This window comes from Dendropsophus ebraccatus, chromosome 3, assembly GCF_027789765.1.
Source record: "Dendropsophus ebraccatus isolate aDenEbr1 chromosome 3, aDenEbr1.pat, whole genome shotgun sequence".
Classification (NCBI taxonomy): Eukaryota; Metazoa; Chordata; class Amphibia; order Anura; family Hylidae; genus Dendropsophus; species Dendropsophus ebraccatus.
Genome location: NC_091456.1, coordinates 54817533 through 54837525, shown reverse-complemented (window position 1 = coordinate 54837525; position 19993 = coordinate 54817533). Strand labels below are relative to the sequence as shown.

The window sequence follows — 19993 nt, the reverse complement described above, 5'->3', positions numbered from 1 at the left end:
CCTCCATCTCAATGCTGATGGATCTCTGCTTGCAGGCATTGGTCAACTGTTTTCCTAACAAAAGGGAGTATTCAAGTATACATATTTGTAAAAGATATGTAAATTATATAACAGAAATTGATATATTGTTTATATGTATACACATCTTAACATAGAAACTAAGCTATGACAGATGCCATTAACTGGCATCCACGTCATAGGTATAGGATTAAGCTAAATATCAGGACATCCTCCTAAAGACAATGCAATGCAAGATCTGCCTTAGGGCCCGTTCACACTACGGAATCAGCGCAGAGATTCCACGTTCCTCCGCTCTGTGTCTCTCTGCTCAAAGAATTAACATGTAAATTCTTTGAGGGGGAAGGTGTGGAGAGCAGAGGTGCAAGAGGCCTTCCACTGAAAGAGATAGCAGACGGGATTTGGCACAGAGTCAACGGGCAGGGGTTCCAAATGGAGTCTCCGCGCCAATTCTGTAGTGTAAACGGGCCCTATTCAAGATGATATTCCCATGCCAATCTTTGGACTATGAAATCAGAACTTTAAGCAATATAAAAATAAAGGAGCAAACAAACAAGGACACAAATCTGCAATTCACATAATATTCACAACATTGACAAAGACAAACAAAGATATGTATCAGAATACCAAATGTAATAATCCTTACACCCAATAAGCGCTGCTTAGCCAATTTGTTGGATGTCTTGGTTTGCCCATTCTCCCACGTACGAATGCCATTATAGCCTTAACCCTCTATAGCTCAACTTGCCAGGCAGTTCAACCTTTGTAAATTAACCAAAACAGGTAAAAGCTTAAAGGGACTCTGTACCCACAATCTGTCCCCTCCAAACCACTTATACCTTCGGATAGCTGCTTTTAATTTAAGATCTCTCCTGGGATCCGTTTGGCAAGGGATGCAGTTATTGTCATAAAGACAACTTTTAATCCGGCAGCGCTGTGTCTAACAGCCGGGGCTTACATTTGTATATGCATTAGGCTGCCACAACCTCTCTGTCCTTCCTCCCCACCCTCCTCATCATTAGGAATGCTCCAGGAACATTTACTGCTGTTTGAGCTTTGCACAGGTGTATTAACGATCCAGTCCATGTTCATTAGACACACAGGTGGGGAATAGAAAGCAATCTGCCTGGAGCATTCCTAATGACGAGGAGGGTGGGGAGGAAGGACAGAGTGTGTGCCAGCCTAATGCATATACAAATGTAAGCCCCGGCCGTTAGAGACAGTGATGGCGGATTAAAAGTTGTTTTTATGACAATAACTGCATCCCCTGCCGAACGGACCCCAGGAGAGATCTTTGATTGAAAGCAGCTATCTGAAGGTACAAGTGGTTTGGGGGGGGGGGGGGGGGGGGGGGGGGGGGGTCAGATTGTGGGTACAGAGTCGCTTTAAAAAGGTGAAGCCATGCAAGCTAGAGGACAATTTCCAAGGTAGATGACCCCATTCCTAAAATTGCTGATGGTACCCAATGTAACCTTATGTTGAGGTCCCATGAAGGAAACCAAGACACCCAGGTAGTAAATGTGTCATAAATAACTCAGGCACCACCCTGGAAGAGCTTGGTAATAGTCTTTTCTAGTGTGGTTAGATAGCATACAGTGATAGATATTCTTATGCAACAGGACAAAACATTATATAAAACATTAAGTAAAGAAAGCTGGTTATACACACTGTAGGAGGTAGACCTGGAAGGCCACGTACCCCGATGATGGCATTCAGCTCTGCCATTGTCACTTGTTTGGCACGCTCTACGGCCTGAGCCACCTGTTGCTGATGCTGTAGGGGGAAAAAATATTATTCAAACAACTATTTTAGAAAAGAAAAAGTAATGCACCCCTGATGTAAAGTGTGGTAGCCTCTCCAAGAGTCTATTGAGTGTCAAGTATCTACATTACAACTAGCGAACATGTGTCTTGATGGACATGCGGTTTTAATTGCACTAACATGTTACAGTGCGGCACCTCTAATGCTGCAAGCCGACATGATCTGAAGGAGAATGGAGAAAAGAAATTCTCTCAACCAGCGATTCCTCGAACTTTTATTTCAATCCTTTTGATTGCATTACACTAGTGCAGGGATGGGGAATCTTTGGCCCTCCAGCTGGTGCAAAACTACAATACCCAAAGCTTTAGCTGTGCAAGCATGATGGGAACTTAGTTTTGCAACAGCTGGAGGACCAAAGGTTCCCCATCCCTGGTCTAGTGGTATAACACTGCACAGGATGTGCCGCAGGCAATGACCAATTCTTCCAGGCCATAACCAGGAGGAGCAGCCTTTATCACAAAACAGCCATTGACAACCTGTGGTGAATCCTGTGCCGTGTTCTTTTGCCACTGGTGTAATGCCATATGGATAATCTTTGTTATTAGGAATCTCTGTGTGAATGCCGGAATTTATATTCTCCATTGGATTCATTATGACTATGCACTATTTTTGCCTGAGCACCACCTGTAGAAAACTTAAGACTACTGCAAAAGGTACAAGGAAGAAGCCATGAGTGGTTGAGCAGTGCCGGTTTAGTATTTGGATTAGATTGCAACAAACTATTATTAGTTGCAATGAGTTGCTGTGTAGCCCTAACCTTAAGAGAAAAAGGTAGTTCCACTGCGCTTTCATGATAACCCAAACTAATGACTTTCCTTTCAAATGCACACAGTGAACACTGTCTCAGAGTAAAGGTGCCTTTAATACCGGTTTCACATGGCTATAACAGGGCAAATAATACCCCGACATCTGGGATTCTAATGAACCCAACATAAATCCCTATGGTTCAGTTAGAACAGGAAGGGACCTGCATACATACTGCCACAACACTCCAATGTAGGCCCATTACTGCCATGCAAAGCTGGCCTCAGCATTAACTTTGTACCCATCTAGATGGAAAAAGATGTATATACACACACACACACACACACACACACACACACACACACACACACACACACAATAACTGGCAAATGTTAACTACATACTGAGTCAAGGAGCTAGCAGGAGAGAATGTTACACCTCAAATTATAGTAGTTTGGAGTCATTATATTTACAAAGTACCTTTTGCTAGTCATCTATCACTAACACGCAGGTCTCCGCTGTTTGTCCTAATGCGGTTTGCTTTTGTACAGTAATTAGAATAGTGTTCTTTGATATACGAAGCACCCGTATTCTCCATTCCCATAGCCTGCCCTGCAATCTGTTATGTAAAGAAGCAGGGGGCTCCACACACCATTACTAGAACAGATGTTCTTCACACTTATGCAACGCGATAAAATTAACATTGTAAAGCTAACTAATTTGCAAACAGAAGTAGCATAATTGCACTTTAGCAGCCAGCATTTTACTTACTTCCTGAGAAAGAAATGGGATGACTTGTGCACAAATCGTGTTCAGTCTCTTGGCAATTTCTGTCTGCGGTGGAGAAAAAAGTATGTAAATAAACAGAAAAAAGGCGATCATAAAAAAATAAAAAAATGAATAATAGTCAGTGACTTTTACAAAAGGGAAGAGCTATTTAACAAAGTATTAACTGGTTTGATAACCAGCTAAATTTTAAGCCTCAAAATGCTAGGTTCATACCATGTACCACGTCAAAGGTAAACTGACCACAACATACCATCCGCCTTAAATGTTATGAACATTTTTATTTATTTATTTTTTTAAATTCTTGTCTTGTACTTATGGTGCAAAAATTTCCCCTATGGCTCTCAATCGAAAAACTTTGCTTACTTTTGCTTCTACAGACTCCACAATAAGAGCACTATTTTCTCTCTATACTTGTGCACAAAAGTCCCTGCAAACAATGCGAGTACAAAGCCTTCAGTGAGCTAAACAAAGTCGAGAATTTCCCAAATATATATTTTTATTACAAGGAACTCAAGACCGTGATCTCCTAAATGCCACGCAAGTATAAAAAAATTTTGTATAGCGCACACAGATTCCGCAGCGCTTCACCTGTTTTTTTTTTTCTTCTTTTGGGAGGTGTGGGAGGAAACCGGAGTACCCGGAGGAAGCCCACGCAAACACAGAGTGAACATACAAACTCTTTGCAGATGTTGCCCTTGGTGGGATTTGAACCCAGGACTCCAGCGCTGCAAGGCTAGTGCTAACCACTGAGCCATCGTGCTTGGTGGCCTGGTGTCTAAATACTTGGAATATGGATCAAAATTTTCGCCTTTTAACATAATGGGGACACCCCCGCATAAAATGTAACTTGTAAACTTTCTACTTCCACATCGGTGGATGCTTTGATCACGACTTCAACTTTTGATGCCATGGCACCCCAAACAGCAACATGAGCAGTCTATCAGTCAATAAAATAAGCCATGACAGTGTCAATGTTAGACTACAAAACCTACACCACCTTCTAGTAGTTTTCTGAACAATCAGATACCCTAAGAGCTTGGGAAGGGTGGACCGCCGCACAAATACATTATAAAAGGCTAGCATGTGCATAAGGGAGACAAAAAGCAGTACTTAGGATCTGCAACAAATATCCTCAAGTGCAATGTTTCAAGGATATCAGCAATTATGTATCTCTGTAGCTTTCTGAGTGGCTCTGTGGCCAGAATACAAATCTGTAATGTGTATATTCAGCCCAGCACTGCAAATCAAGATAAGCAGGAATAAACCAAATCCTTCATGCTTGAAGCAGCACTGGCAGACAGAAGAGTAATAATTGTCCAAGTTCTTTGGCACCATAAACCACAGCCTACAATGTCAGGAAAAGGCTCTTGTATTTGTATGGCAGCTCTCAGAACATCTCAAGAGCTCTTAATTGTTTATGTTCCTAATGCCGACTCTCTTGAGTGTGTTCATTTTTAATAGCCGGCTCAAGTGTACAGCCTATCAAAGGACAGAAACACAACCTAACTCATTGGTTCCTGCTATCTGAACGATGACCAGGGTTTATTTGCAAATGACAAGCTTGTAGCCCTCCATTCAAGAGCTCTGCTGCTATGTTAAGGATTACTAAAATTAGCAGAAAAACTACAGCATCCAGCAAATCCAAGCAGTGAGCTTACACCTAAGTCTTACCAAACAATGCGCTTAACAATTACCTGGAACTTAGGGTGGTATTACTCGGGCCGAGCAGGGCCCGATAATACCTGTAAACGAGCAGCGATATTACACGGCCCGATAATCGTTAAACAAGGGCTGCAAGGTTATGCCCTTGCATAACTATATACATTACCCATCCACGTTCCAGGGCTGCTGCGGTCTTCTTCTCCCCGGGTCCCGCGCGCTGTAACGTCAGAGTGGCCTGTCAGCTGACAGGCCACTCTGACTTTACAGTGCGCGGGACCCAGGAAGAAGACCGCAGCAGCAGCCCTGGAACGTGGATGGGTAATGTATATCGTTAGTCGCCGCCCGCGCACCGCTATTACACGCAGCAGTGCGCGGCCGACAAAAATAGGTCAGAACCTATATTAACGATCAGCCGATGATCGCCGTCATCGGCTGATCGTTGTATTTATTACATGGAACGATAATCGGCCGATTATCGTTCCGTGTAATAGTACCCTTAGTGTCTAAGGAAACTTTTTTTTTAGAATCTTATCAATGATATATATGTAATATAAACAAACAGTAGAACAATGGTCAACATGCCTTAGAAAGCACCTTGTTTTCAGTGAGTACATCTTATATATATTACAGTATCCATTATATATTACGGTATCCAAACAAAAATCAATCAATAAATCAATCTACTGCCCACGTAGGCATGACCACTGCGTATCAATACCTTAGATATTTTCTGAAAATTCTCTAACAATGAAATGCATTAATGATCCGGAGACTTTAATACTTCGACGACTAATGATAGAAATAATATACTTAAGAAAAAAAAAATTACAATGAGATAGAGTGTAAATATATATATATATATATATATATATATATATATATATATATATATACACAAATATATATTTCAAAGTACTGTATATACATTTCAAACTGGCTTTCAGTTAGTGACATAGGGTTAAAAGGCCTGGCTCAATAGCTGAAAAGTCCTCCTAGACATAAAAATGGACTTCCTGCCATTTATACTATGCAACATTGTAAACCACAAAGGAATAAAGGTCAATGTTGCACTTTTTGTCATTACTGAATCATTTGAGATAATCTGTGTGGCGGATGAGAGAAAAATCGAAGGCAGTGAGAACGCTGCAAATGGCTTATTGACCTCAGAGCAATTTTCATCTCCATCTGTCTAACAGCAGACATATGGGAAGGGGGGAAATGCTCTGCGCTGAGCATTTTTCCTTTTTAAATCCACGCCACTCTTCTTAAATGCTTGGCACTCATTATGTAAACCAGGAATCCATTAATTGATTGGTTAAGGAGAAACCACACAAACACAGCCGGGCAGTCCCTCCCCCAACCAGCGTCTAAAAGGCAGGCCATTAATTTTACAAGTAGACACAGACACAGATACAATATAGGATTTAAAAAAAAAAAAAAAGTAGATTCCCCCCCCCCCCATAAGCTTTATAAACAAACTTTCTGCTGTGTGATAAAATAAACTTGCAGCGAGTGAATGGCAGGAAGGTGCATTTGTGAATTACTAAGGAACGATCCACTAAAAAAGTAGAATCATATGGATCTGGAAGCTGCGCTCCCTACAGTATATCAATGTCAAACAGCATGTCAAGCTAAGAATCAATTCAGGTGTATGCCACTGCCAAATTTCTCTGATCCCAAATGAGCTTTAAAATTATTTTATTGCTCAAAATTTAATTTGTTCCAAGTCGTGTCTCCATGACAACGTTGGCTAACCCTGCAAATCATTTGGGTAATTGGATATCTTATCTCTCTATTGCTCTCAAATCGAATGATTCTGCTGGAATTGGAGCAGCCAATCAAATTTACAGGTCTCCGGAGTAAAAGGCTTAGGAAAGTAGCCACATTCATCTCCTCTTTACTGCCATATTAACTGGAAGATGACAAACTGCAGAGGTTGGATCTCAAAGAGCATTTGGGATTAACAACCGCTATCTGCACATGCCCTTCCTACATACTTTTGTTTCTTTCATTCATTTATGTACCAGTAAAGCACAGTCATAGTTCACACATGGAAAAACTGAAGGTGCTGCACAAAAAGTAACATTTAGTTGTTATTTTATCACTAGACAAGTGCACTTTCCATAACACAACAAGAGCACCAAGAACTACACTAAGGGCCCTTAAAGGGAAAGTGTCGCCTAAATTTTCTTTTACTAATTAGAGTCAGATACTAAAATGTACTTAAGGACATAGAGGAAAATAGACAGACTCTGTCCCCTTGAGATGAATGTAAAACATTGAGCATGCTCTGTGACCTTTAAAAAGGTAATTCCATAGGGATCTGCTATTGTATTGTATCAATGCTATCTACTGGTGTCACATTTTGCTGTAATGATTTACAGATCACTTTACAGCAGACTCATCACAACAGACAGAATAGGAAGCCTTAGCTTAGTTTTAGCCCCATTGGTGAGAAAGAAAACTGCAAGATCTCAGGATTTTATAATAGATGAAAAAAAGGAAAATTAGAAGAAAAAAAAATGCCACCAAAAATACTTAAACGTGTTTAACATAAAAATGTAATTTAAAGTCATTTTCTGATGACACATTCCCTTTTAACAGGTGGAGGTAAAGTCAGTAAAACAGTCACCAATAGGCTGTATATTACTCTGTTTAACCAGGGGGTGTGCAGCCAAAGAATGATATAAGTAATGGGCTGCACAAATGATCCAGTGATTGTTCATGAGGCCCTGTCTGCACAATCAAGCATTGTAGTGTTGCCGAGATCAGCAGCAACATCGTGCTGCTAATGGTGACTGCATGCAAGAATGGTTTTGCCCACGTGTGGCGACCACAAATGTGGGAACACAGCTTAGGCTTTTTAGATGAGCACCAACTACCAAAATAGGCACTCATATCACGACTGCAACAGGCATGTCTAAAAGTCAACCAGAATAGCACCACTCATGAGCCATGTCTGGGATTGCAGCTGCACTGGGCACATTTTAATCTTTGAGATATGGACGATAAGTCAACTTGCATACCAAGGCTGGTGTGCAAAAAAATTTAAATAAAATTCTAAATGTGAACAAAGATATTGCGGCACTACGGATGTATACTAATGTAGAAGAAAATGTTCTTAAACAACACGATGAGAAGAGAACTATGAAGTCAGCGAGAGAAGCTCTCTCTCCACAGAGCCGAGAGGAAATAGTGGCCAGCTCACTAGCAGCTGAACTGTTGCTGACATAAAGCCAATTGGCAGCAGAAGACCCTTGTCAAGATCTCAAGAGTTTTGCTCTTGTACATCTTTAGCATGTCAGAACTTTTAACCATAGTATGAAACATGATAACCCTTGAGTGCCTGACAAGTCTGTGAGACATCGCACTGTTTTCACAGAGCGGAGAACAAACTTTGTGAGGGCTGTGGGAGGAGAAAAAAATAGCCAAATTGGCATAACTCAAAATACTTTCACTTACTGAGCATATGAACGTGTCAGCGATCAAGCAGGTGTCATGTTGTCAGAGTGAACCTTTGGCTCCTAGGCATCAGTCATGACATAAAAATACTACAGGCTACAATTAGCAACAGATGACATGGCCTGGCTACCATAGTGAAAGCAAAGTACTGCCATAAGGAAGTGGTAGAGGCCCCAAACAATCCAACAAAATGAAGAAATGGGCTAATGGTCAACCAAGTAATGTCAGGACCACGTTTTCAACAGAAGAAACATATGAAATGAATATTCACGTAGCCAAATACTATATGGATATTCTTCAAATATACAATGGACATACAAATAAAACAGTGTGAATGATGCCTAATCTTGGTTTCAAAGTGCTTGTGTGTGGGAGCATCAGATGCCATTTCTTATAGTTTTCATGCATATATTTTAAATTTATGAGGCAATCGTCCAACTAGGATGGAGAATTGTGTTGAAGTAGTTTGGGGCTGTCATTCACAAGCAATAGCTATATAATACAAACTACTTGGACTCACACCCATTCACCACAAACTGCTTGGTTGTCATGTTATTTTGACCAGTGCTTCTCAAACTTTCTCCGGGAGCCTCACCCGACAGCACAAAAAGATGCCGGGGGGCCTCACCAAAGTGACCAAGAGGATGCTGGGGCCTCACAATCTAAGGTGGAAGTCATCTAAAAATAAAAACTATTGCCAAGACTACACTTAAAGAGGACCTGTCAGCCCGGCTAAGGTGGCGGAGCCCGAGCCTCATTGTAAATTTGCAGGCCTTGCGGCCAGGGCTACATGAACAGCCTCTAAATGCCAGTCTGACATTGGATTTTTTGACATGCTAGTTTTGAGCGACCAGCAGACGATGCTTGGTTGTTGGCTGATCACTAGCCCTATTAACCAAGGCCATATCTTCCTGATTTGACAGAATCATCTATGTAATAGGGACTTTACCTGTAACAGAAAAATCCATAGCAGCCCTGTCGCTGCAAACTGCTAAACAAACTATTGGCAGCTTGTGCTCTTCAATCTATTTATGGAAAATTCCAGCAGCGTCCCTACTCCTAAAGGGTTGGTTTCCTCACGTGTTTCCCTTGCTCAATAACACTGACAGCTCACCTAACTTCTTGTACTAAATAGAATAAGCTGAAATTGTGGTTACTGAAACCCTTTATCTGCTGCTACAAAAATAGGTCGGGTTTATGGTAAAACTAGATTCATACTATATTTATGTCTCTTTTAATGTACAGGTTTTATCAGGTCTGCTTGCACTGAATCACTGGGGCTGGGCTGCAATACCAGATGCAGTCTATGCACGGAAGTGGCAATGTTTCTAGAGAAGTAATAATGGCCACTTTTCCAATATTCGGTAACCTTTAAGCCACCTGAAGGCAAAATGTGAAAAGACATGTCTGCCCCAGCCCATCCAGAAAGCCAACCTCCACAAAACGCAGGTGGCTAGAGGGTCAGAATTACAGGCGCATGTAAAACGTTTACTACAAGGCAGGTCCTAGACATTATCCCTATTCACACAGAGAAACAAAGACCTGACCTATCACTTTAGCAAGAGAATACTGTTTCCAAGGACAATTTTACGGTTCCTCAATAGGCTCTGTGATCAATCTCCTGGGGGTTACTTGGCCATGGGGGGAGGGGGGGAATCTCATCTTACACTAAAGCCTCCATCAGGACAAGGCATTACACATCATGAAAATTATAAAAGGCACAATAAAAACAGAAGAATGCTAGCATTTTATGGGGAGAAAAAAAAAAAAAAGCTTGCTGCAATGTCTACACTTATTGTAAAGCTTAAATATTCAAGGAAACCAGATGGCAGGGAAGAAAAAAGAAATTCTGCACATATTTACCAAGTACATATCCTATTCACGCATCATAGTGCTAAGAGATGACAGTAGTCAGGCGGCTTTCACAAAACGTACGTGAAGCATCTACACACAGCAGCAGCCAGGGCGTAAGAATGTTAACGTTGTCTCTATGGATTTCCTCTGCCCCTCTTCCAATCTCCCAGTAACAAAGATGTTGTCAGAAATGACATTTTTTTGTGTCCCCAGATGATTCCTTGCTACCATTTGGTTATAAGCCATAAAGCAGGAATAATTTCAGCCTGTCAGGAGTCTAGCTAATGCCCAGTTTTCCCCTAGAGAGAATTCCTGTCAAACGTAATGAGTGCTCCAAAGGCCCTCTCTACAACATAATGAGCACTTAGGCCATGCTGGTGATCAGTCAGCAAAAAGCATCAATTTGAGCCTGCCGGCACCCTGGGGTCTACACGTCACCCGTTTTAATAAGAATTATGATTACTAGCTATCAAATGTCTTCTTACAATTATTAATGGCTGCAACCGAAGAAAACACCCAAGCCTTGGTGGCTGAAGGATAAAGAGGTAAAAGCTGCCACTACTGATGAATGGCAAGTCAAACCCCTTCTCTAGAAGAAATCACTGTGCAAACCTGCAGCCCTGTATAAATTACCAAGAAAGCGCCTCCTCTTCCACAATGCTAAAAGCAGAGTATTAGTTATCACACCAGACCTGAGATGTTACTAAAACACAAGCGCGGCGTGATGCTCTTTTTTTTGATAGCGTGAATGATATGACCAATATAAAACCGGTGCAATAGTGTTCTTCCCTTTAAGGATGCACATGTGTTCCAACAAACGTGCACAGGAGGAAAGAAACACAATCTGCTTCCACGAGAAGCCACGTGACCTGAAGCAATGAACAAAGCACCTTCCTTAGAAGCATTTACAGCAGCAGTGAATGCTAATGTCTACCCTACAGCCACATATAGACTAAGAAAACCCCCCACAGAAGCTCCGCTCCTTACAATTGCTTGCTAAAGGTCTTTGAATCTCCTCCAGACCTGAAGCCTGAACTAATCAATTTCTCTGCTGCGCCCTGGTCGGTCAGCCATGCTCTTTAATTTAATGAAACAAGAATTTTAGACGGAGTAGCACATATACATCAGGCACGAAGTGTATTGTTGCACTTTGAAATGTGTCCAACTGTGCAACTTCATCTAATGATAATCTTTTTTAAGAGGCAATCGATTTCTTAAAGACTTATTGTACCATCATCTCGATGAAAAAGTGAGCGTCAGCATATCTGCTGAATACTTACACCCTGCCATTAATGCTTTCTTTGGCAGACAATACAGGCTCAATTGAGGGTCCTCTGGGTTGAGCAATCATTTAGCTGCTCTTCTCTTATGAGGCCCTTAGTGCCTTGTTCCAGTTCAATACTCTTTTTATTCACCATTATCGTGGTCATAAGTGAGAATTTTATGGGAACACGCAAACCAAAATGTCCATGCCTCAAGTCTCCAATTCCAGTGACCTACATGTACGTCAAGTGCTCAGATTTTCCAAGTTAACATGCTGAACCTGATACAGCACAAAAAGAGTAAATCAGCAGAACACAAAACATGAGGTGGGGGCTCAGTAGACCAACCAACCTAAGGCCGGTTTATAGAAACACATTTCTAAGTACAGATTACAGAGAACCCTCTCCAAAAGACCACCTTTTTGAGAAGACCACCTCATCCAGACCTTGTTTCATGTGACTTTCAGTCCACCAAACCATCCACAGTGGCCATTTACTTTGAGACCACATTTTTGGGTGGTGGTGTCATATGTTTTACTGTACAGTGGTACCTTGGTTTAAGAGCGTTTTGGTTTAAGAGCTCACAGTTTTTCAAAATTGTGACTTGGTTTAAGAGCATTGCTTTGATTTAAGAGCTCCCTTTACTGAGTGGGAGCGCAAGTGGGGGAGGGGCATGGTCTGCATAGTGGGGTCTACAGCACTGTACTCTGACCCAGGGATTGTCCATCATCTTCCAAATCATAGCAGATCCACTTCAGGCTGGAGCTTACAGGGGACAGGACTGTGGGGGTAATCTCTCCATAGCTGTAACCCCTCTCTCCCCGGACAGAGAGCTGCATTTATGTACCCACATCTGCCCTGCTCAGTCCTTCATGCTCCCTGCAGTCTCTCTCAGCTCTTGTGTTTCCCATCCTCTCCATTACTGTACAGTAGTTTATGATATCACATTCTGCTGTTTCTTAATCTTTGTTTCATCTGTTTTACATGCAATTCAGTAAAATAAATCATTATTTTTGGGGTGTGGAACCAATTGTCTGCACTTCTATAATTTCTTATGTGAAAATTTGCTTTGGTTTAAGAGCAGATTTGGATTACAAGCACGGTCCCGGAACAAATTATGCTCGTAATCCAAGGCACCACTGTATTTTAATTCCTACAGGACCAGAAGTCCATTTATACATAAACTGATACCAATGTCACTACCCACGCACACCGTATAACCTACCTGCTTGTGCATTTCAATGTTCAGTCCATAGGACATCTCATAATACTGTGGAATAAAAAAGGAAAGAATGTGACTACACCAACTAAACAATAATATATGAAACAAAAGGAGAGTAGAGTAAAGTAAGGCTACATACCATCACATAATGCCTCTGCATCTCAGTTTTTTCACTTGCCAGTTTTTCACATTCCAATTTAAGGCTGCAGAAAAAAAAATATATATATATACATATAAATAAAAGCAGGTATACATGTTTTACAGGTAGAAAGACAGTTTAAGTCTTGTGCACTAATGTTCTTAATGTTATACAGATTATGTAATCCAAAGTAGTTCTGGCTTTAGGCAGTGTTCACATTATGAATTTTCAAACAAGGGTTTTCAGTTTCAACTGGTGAAAAGTCCCACAAAAAAGAACAAATCCAATGTGAACAGCGCTTGATGAAATGTGACAGGCAATTATTCTAATTGACATATTTACAGAATCATTAGTGGGAAAAACTTATGAAGTCAGTATTGATAAATTACAATATCTAGAAAAAGTAAAACTAAATCACAGCCAATACTTTGTTTTTGCTCCTTGTGCTTTTAAAGGCAGTAAATTCTTTAAAAAATTGATGTAACTAACATTATTTACCTGTGGATTCCCCACTCGGCGAGTCAGTGATTGGAGTGGTGTCCCACCCCAGTCACTGATTGGCTGAGCAGGCAATCCATCTGAAGGGTATGCGACGTTGCAGCAGGAGGAGTTGCGGAAAGTCGGCAGCTGTTAAAGATGGGCAAGGCAGCACCGCAAAGGCACTGGGATAGGCAAGTATACTTTATTACATTCCCACAGCCGCCCTTGCCTGCAATTGGTTTTCATTTTAGTTAGACTTCTTCTTTAAGTATTGGGACTATCCACATCTATTGGTTTCCAAGGCTTCAATTACCTAAAAAACACTTTTTGCAGCTCTGAAGTATCAAAGGCATGGCTAGGGCACTTCTTCTGTGCATTGGCCACACCTCTATGACACTAAGACGGTAATAAAACTAGGCGATCACACAGCTACAGTAAAGATATGGACAGTCTTACTGTTTACATAGCTATGAAGCCAGGTAAGCAGTTTGGAACTTTTTTGCAGCAAAGTCCCCCTTTAAATTGACAACTCTTGTTAGTACGGTGTTTTCTTTGAGTTAGTCTAATCCAACAGCTTGGTAGATCTGTAAGAACTTTCCCTTTCATCTGCAGATTAATTTACATTTTGCTCTAGAGATTCAAATTACAAGGCAATTCCCTAAATTATTCCTAGCATTAAGTAATTCCAGATTTTTCCTCTAAGTGACCTGAAATAACAGGCCATTAATCCAAGTGTATTTCCATTTCTCTGGGGTATATGTCATGCAGGAGAAAATCTAGCTCTGAAACATTGTTCTGTGTCATATCAGGGATTGGAGGATTTGCTACAATGTAAAAGTTGCTGGCTGAATGAGTGAACATGCCCCAAGAATCCTTCTCTTTTCTGCCATTGAAGTAGCTCTTATTTTTAAAGTGCTTTCCAGAACATGTAATATTAAATTATAAGAAAACTCAAATAAAGTGATGACTGTATGTAACACAGTGTTACATTTAAGAAAGTGTTAGATCCCAGTAAGAATTATAAGAAGCTATAATAACTTACTCTGATGCTAGAAAGGTAACACTGCTGACCCCCGCAGCAAAGCTGCTTATCCATCTCTGGGGTCAAGGCAGGCTTTGTAGTACCACTATATTACATACACAATTGGGCTAAAGCAGTGTTTCCCCAACAGGTGATGATTTGAGGATTTCCTATTGAAAGAACACCTGATGCACTGACTAAAATTATATCTGTAAAATCAAAAGGAAATTCTTAAATCATGACCTGTTGGTGGTCCTTGAGGACTGGAGTTGGTGAACACTGCAAGGCCATATGGCTATATTATATCCAATGTCATGTGGTCCAAGCAGCACTATATGTTCTGGTGTTTTTTGTAGCTCAGAAGTGTTATACAAGGAGACACTTTAAAAACAGCCACAAGAGACCTGAGAACATGCCCTAAGGACAGTTTCACATGTACCAAATCGCAGCGGATTTCATGCAGCCAGTTCCGCAATGAAATCTGCTGAGATACCCTGTACTGTTAGCCATGGCCAACTAAATTCAGCATCTGCCAGGCTACCAAGCGAATACATTACCTGCCCCCACACTGCAGGCTGCTTCTCGCTCAGCCAATCAGTGGGTGTGATGGGACAGAGCACTGATTGGCTGAGTGGTACACCAGGGAACCAGAGCGCGAGCAGGTAATGTATTAGACTGGCAGCAATGGGCTAAGTGGGCAGGGGAATAAAATTCTGCTGTGAGAATGTAGATCCATAGGAAATGACAGGACAGAGTATCGCAGTGTGAAATCCACTGTGATGCAGTATGTGTGAAACTGGCCTAAGGGAGCTTTCACATGGGATGGGAGTGCTCCAGAGTTTTAGTGCAGATTATATAAGTAACAAGAAAAGAAAAAAAAACGTAATGGCAGGTAGATTATGACTAGGCTGTATCCATGAATTTTCTAGAGCACCCCCTAACTTCTTCAGCCGCCTGGAATAAAACACCGATCACACTCACACACGCACGCTCTAATCGTGACCCATTAAAGTCAACGGGTAAAATCCACAACAAATCATGAAGCAGATCACAGTCAACTTTGTGCAAATTCTATGCCCACCATACACAGACAGTCCGTGAAAGACTAAAATCTCATCCATATTGCTGGAACACTGCAGGCTTCCTGTGTGCAAACCTGCAGTGTACAAGGCCAGTGTGAACGCACCCTAAAACTAACAAGCAGCAATGAATGAGAGTGAGTATAGTAACACCTGTGACAAATTGAGGCCTAAGCTGCTCCTGCCATCACTCCTGTCTGCATGTGCATCAGTCAGTCTGCTAAACAGCGCCTAATTTCCTATTTAAACAAAGCCTTATTACCGCTAAGCAGCCTCCTGTAGGTAAACAGCTTTGACTCATCTGGTGTTTTCAAGTCAAGATTTTGTTACAAAATGAAGAGCAAATATTGACAGTTCTCAGGCAGGTAGAAAACACGTAACACTGGGCGAAAAGAGACAAGTTTATTTGAACAGGACAAACCATTCTGAAAACAATAGCGTGGGGCGAACAACAAACGTCTGCTGAGCATCGCCACCTACTGGTGATGCCCAAAAACACTCCATCCATCTACACATGGAATGAAGTGGCTAAGGCCGGCTACAATGGGGAAACTAGAAACAGAGACACCACTTCAAAACACTGGGGCATTAGTAACGTCTGTAATGTCTACCACGGCCATCAGAAGCAGCCACACACAACGCAGCAATTTAAGCAAAACCATTCCATTTTGGGAGGATCAGCCAAATGTTTTGGAGGGATATTCTGACTATCTACCAGCAAGGAAAGGAGGAGACTATGGGACAACATGCCACACTACTGTTCTTAAAGGTGAGGTCTCCTCTAGGGGTGCCTTGCAGCAGCTTAGCCCCTCTCTCTATTGAGAACGCAGACACGTCTGACCTTCAGATTAGTGATGAGCGAACGTACCAAACTTTCAGGTCCGTCAAATGCCGAACTTTCAGGTGCTGAGAAACCCAAACTTTGGGTAAGTTCGCTCATCACTGCTTGGAATATATACAGCAAGGGAAGTCAAAAGGAATAGATGCTGGCCTTTCAACCAAAAAGCTAACTATAAGGTATTTGGCCCATCATTTTCGGAATAATGAGAAGTATACATATGCAAGACTGGTCGGCCTGACACCATCACGTTACTTCACCCTATAAATGATACTAAGGACCGCACAAGCAATTGTATTGTATAAATGGGTATCCTCATCTAAACTTGTTATAACAAGCAGGTCCAACTGCCGGGACCCACACAGATCCCACCAACATACACAGTCACCCCAGGCACCTGCACTCCATATGGGGCTGCTGAACTCGGACATGTTCGGTGGCCCCATAGGGAATGGATTACAGGCCGCAGGGGCAGAGCAGGAGCCCCTATCAAAAGGGGATAACCTGCTCAGATGGACGCCCCCCTCCAAAACAGGGCTGTGCTCTTCTATAGTACAGGACTTTGCACATCCTCGCTGGTACCAGCTCCTCAGCACGACTGACCTCCAAACTATTTTAGACCCGACAACACAAGTTCCTATAAAACTGACAATAATAGGACTTATTTCCAGGAACTTTTGTAATCACAAAAAAAAAAAAAAGTTAAAAGCAAATATTTCCACTTAAGAGTCATATTCTTCCCATCACCTCATGGAGACAGTCATGTGACTTTACAGTGATGTAACACCACATGACGTAATATTATAGACAAGATGTCGCCATACATCTAGTAAAGATTTTCACATAGGAGTCAAGGAAGTATTAAAGGATTTCTCTATTACAACTATTTTAATCTGACACCACTGATCCTTAAAGGTCTGACCTGATACCATAGATCAGTGATCTCCAGGCTCATAAGCTATGAGTCCCAGCACAGCCAACAGCTGCCTAGGCATGCTGGGAGTTGTAGTCTTGGACAGCCATAGTGTGAAGATGACAGGTAAACACCCATCAGGTATAACCCTCCCACCTGCCTCAGATACTCACCTGTGATACTGCGCTTGCAGAAACTGAAATTCCTCCTTAATGCGGTCCAAGGACTCCGGGATGGTGAATTTAAATGGCTGGCCTGCGGCCTGGTGCGGCGTCTGAGGAACCAAAAGACAGCAATGAAATTAAATATTAAAACTAAAACTTCAATACAGCTTCCACTTGAATGATACTGGAGGCAAAGCAGACATAATACCCCGCAGTCTGATTCCCACAACGGTCTCATAGAAGCCACCAAGAAATGTTTCCATATGACTTGCCAAGCAAAGCAGGAATGCTGATTAACTCATCGGAGCCCAGAACGGCTGTATTAGCAGCAAACACAGCCAATATTGTTCCCTGGACGGATAGGTGTGACACACATTGTTCCACCTCCCAGCACAGACCTCACATCTGGGACTAACTAGCTGAGTGACTACTGATCTATAGTCCTGGGTGAAGGTGCGGACTTCTGTAGCCTTCAGCACATCCAGCGGCAGAGCTGTAATAGTCATTGCCGCTATATACTGCCAATAAGGTATCCGAGACCTGCTAGGCCTAAGGACCACACAGCTATAGGGCTTGTTCACATCACGCTTCGGCAATACAAGGAGCCTACAGCTGACAACACCACAAGTTTGTGCTGTTATCTCTGATGTCCTCAGTGGTAAATGGGCAGCAGTGCTAAGACTTATGTAACTTTTTTTGCTTTTTTTAAATTTCGGACCTGCAAAGTAACAGGAAAAGCAGTTTTAACCCTTTGCGTTAAAGAACCATGGCCTGATGCAAAAGGTATCAAACCACATATAGCCGTATATTACTGGGATGTAGAACTGGCCATGTCTATAAGGGTTATGTTCTCCATCTTTGCAGGTTGTGATGTTGCCCTAGTAGAGAGCTTGGGGCATACACTGCAGGTGGTCCCAATGGATCTGCATAGTAGCCCACAAATACAATATGGAAGGGACCTGAACCACTGATCCAGCTTATAGTGGGGGATGAGGAGAAGTCCCTGGCAGCCCATTGTTCCCAGTGAGCAGCCAGTGCAGGCCTCAGGGGGCTGGAGGAGCAGCTGACAGGATCCCCTCCAGCAGGATCCACCACTACATGTGATCAGTGGATGAAGTAACCTGCTGGCAGCAGCCAGGGGGCAGCAGAGAGACAAGGGGCTGCGCTCTCCTCCCCACGTGGGACACTATTAGAGCCCCAGTGTAAGCAGGAAGTGGTGTGCTGGCAGAGCTGGGTGGTATACAGCAGTGCCCCCCAGCAGATGGCAGCCATGTGCCCCCCACACAATGCCCGCACTCACCGGGTGTCTGCTCTGGGGAAACATGGCTCTCCCGGCCGCCGCTTTGCCCCTTTGCAGCTCAATTCTTGACGACTTGTCCTAACTCCAACGGCAGAAAGTGACGTAGAGCGGGCACAGGGGCTGCATACACCGGGCACAGGGGCTGCATACACCGGGCACCGGCAGCTACATGCACCGTGCCCAGCCCCGCATCCTCCGCCTCCTCCTCCTCTTCCTGCGGGGCGTCCTTTGTCTGCGGAGAACAAGGAGTCAGCAGCCTGCCCGGTCCCGGCGCTCCCTGCCCGGTGGGCGACACACACGGATTTCCAGCAAACTTTCCCGGCCAAGTTCCCGGTGATCTCCGTGGAAATGCAGAGCGGATAGATCCACAAGCAGGAGGCGCGGGGGTAACCGGACAGCCCCGGCAGCGGGGGGGGGGGGGGTCTAGTCAGCGGCCCCGGGGGAGGGGGCAGCGCACACAGCGGGGGCACAGAGGATGCTGCCCCGGCGGCCGCACATCCAGCGGGGGGAGCACACGGCACAAAGCCTCCCGGTAACAGCTCCGGCGGACAATCAGCGGCTCCGCCCGCTCATCCCCCACCTTCCCGGGCACGGGGAACCACACAGCCCCGCAAAGTTCTCCCAACACATCCAACCCTGGCGGCGGAGAGCGGCTGCGCTATCCCGGGCGCAGACAAGACACGGGATCCAGGCCTCGGCGGAGACTCCCACTGGCAGCACCGTACACGGGACACGAACAACTCGGGCCGCCCTCTCCTCTCCACAACTGGTTACATTAACACGCGGTTTCACACTCCCCCAGCTAACCAGAACGCGGCCCCGCCCAAACCATGCTAGGCTCGGCGCATCCCAGCCAATGGCCGCGCTGCTGCACCAACGTGGGGTCATGACGTCTCCTACATACAGCAACCAATCAGCGGTCTCCCTCTGTCGTTCCTGGGGAAGCCTTCCACCCGGACTGCAGGGCGCGACAGGCAGCCAATAGCGTAAGGCCAGGGGAGGAGCTAAGTGGCAGCAGAGTGGGAAGGGCGGCGAGATGGAGAAGTAGCTGCCTGACTGTCAATCAAAGTAACGTGGGGCCAAGAGCGTCAAACAGCGTGTGTGTTTATAATAGTAGAATCTATGGCCGGGTATTTATGGGGAGCGCAGGCTGCTGCTTATACAGAGATGAAAGACGAGCGGCCCATTTAGCGGCACACTGGACGCCCCCTCCGCTTTTATAAGG

At 43.5% G+C, this 19993-nt stretch overlaps 1 protein-coding gene across 4 annotated transcripts in view; it reads right to left on the bottom strand.

Annotated features, from left to right (window-relative positions):
• LOC138785644 (transducin-like enhancer protein 1) overlaps window positions 1-19554 on the bottom strand; it is a 44423-nt gene extending 24869 nt beyond the window's left edge. For 2 of the 4 annotated variants that reach the window (XM_069961799.1, XM_069961800.1), the window contains exons 1-6: window positions 18769-19554; window positions 17478-17578; window positions 12974-13037; window positions 12838-12882; window positions 3355-3417; window positions 1687-1791 (exon numbers count right to left, since the gene is read on the bottom strand). In XM_069961799.1, the coding sequence (XP_069817900.1) occupies window positions 1687-1791; window positions 3355-3417; window positions 12838-12882; window positions 12974-13037; window positions 17478-17578; window positions 18769-18792 (402 nt within the window). In that variant the 5' untranslated portion in view covers window positions 18793-19554. The remainder of the gene's footprint in view (window positions 1-1686; window positions 1792-3354; window positions 3418-12837; window positions 12883-12973; window positions 13038-17477; window positions 17579-18768) is intronic. The other 2 variants (XM_069961801.1, XM_069961802.1) reach the window with 1 other exon arrangement.
• Between the last annotated feature and the right edge of the window lie 439 nt (window positions 19555-19993).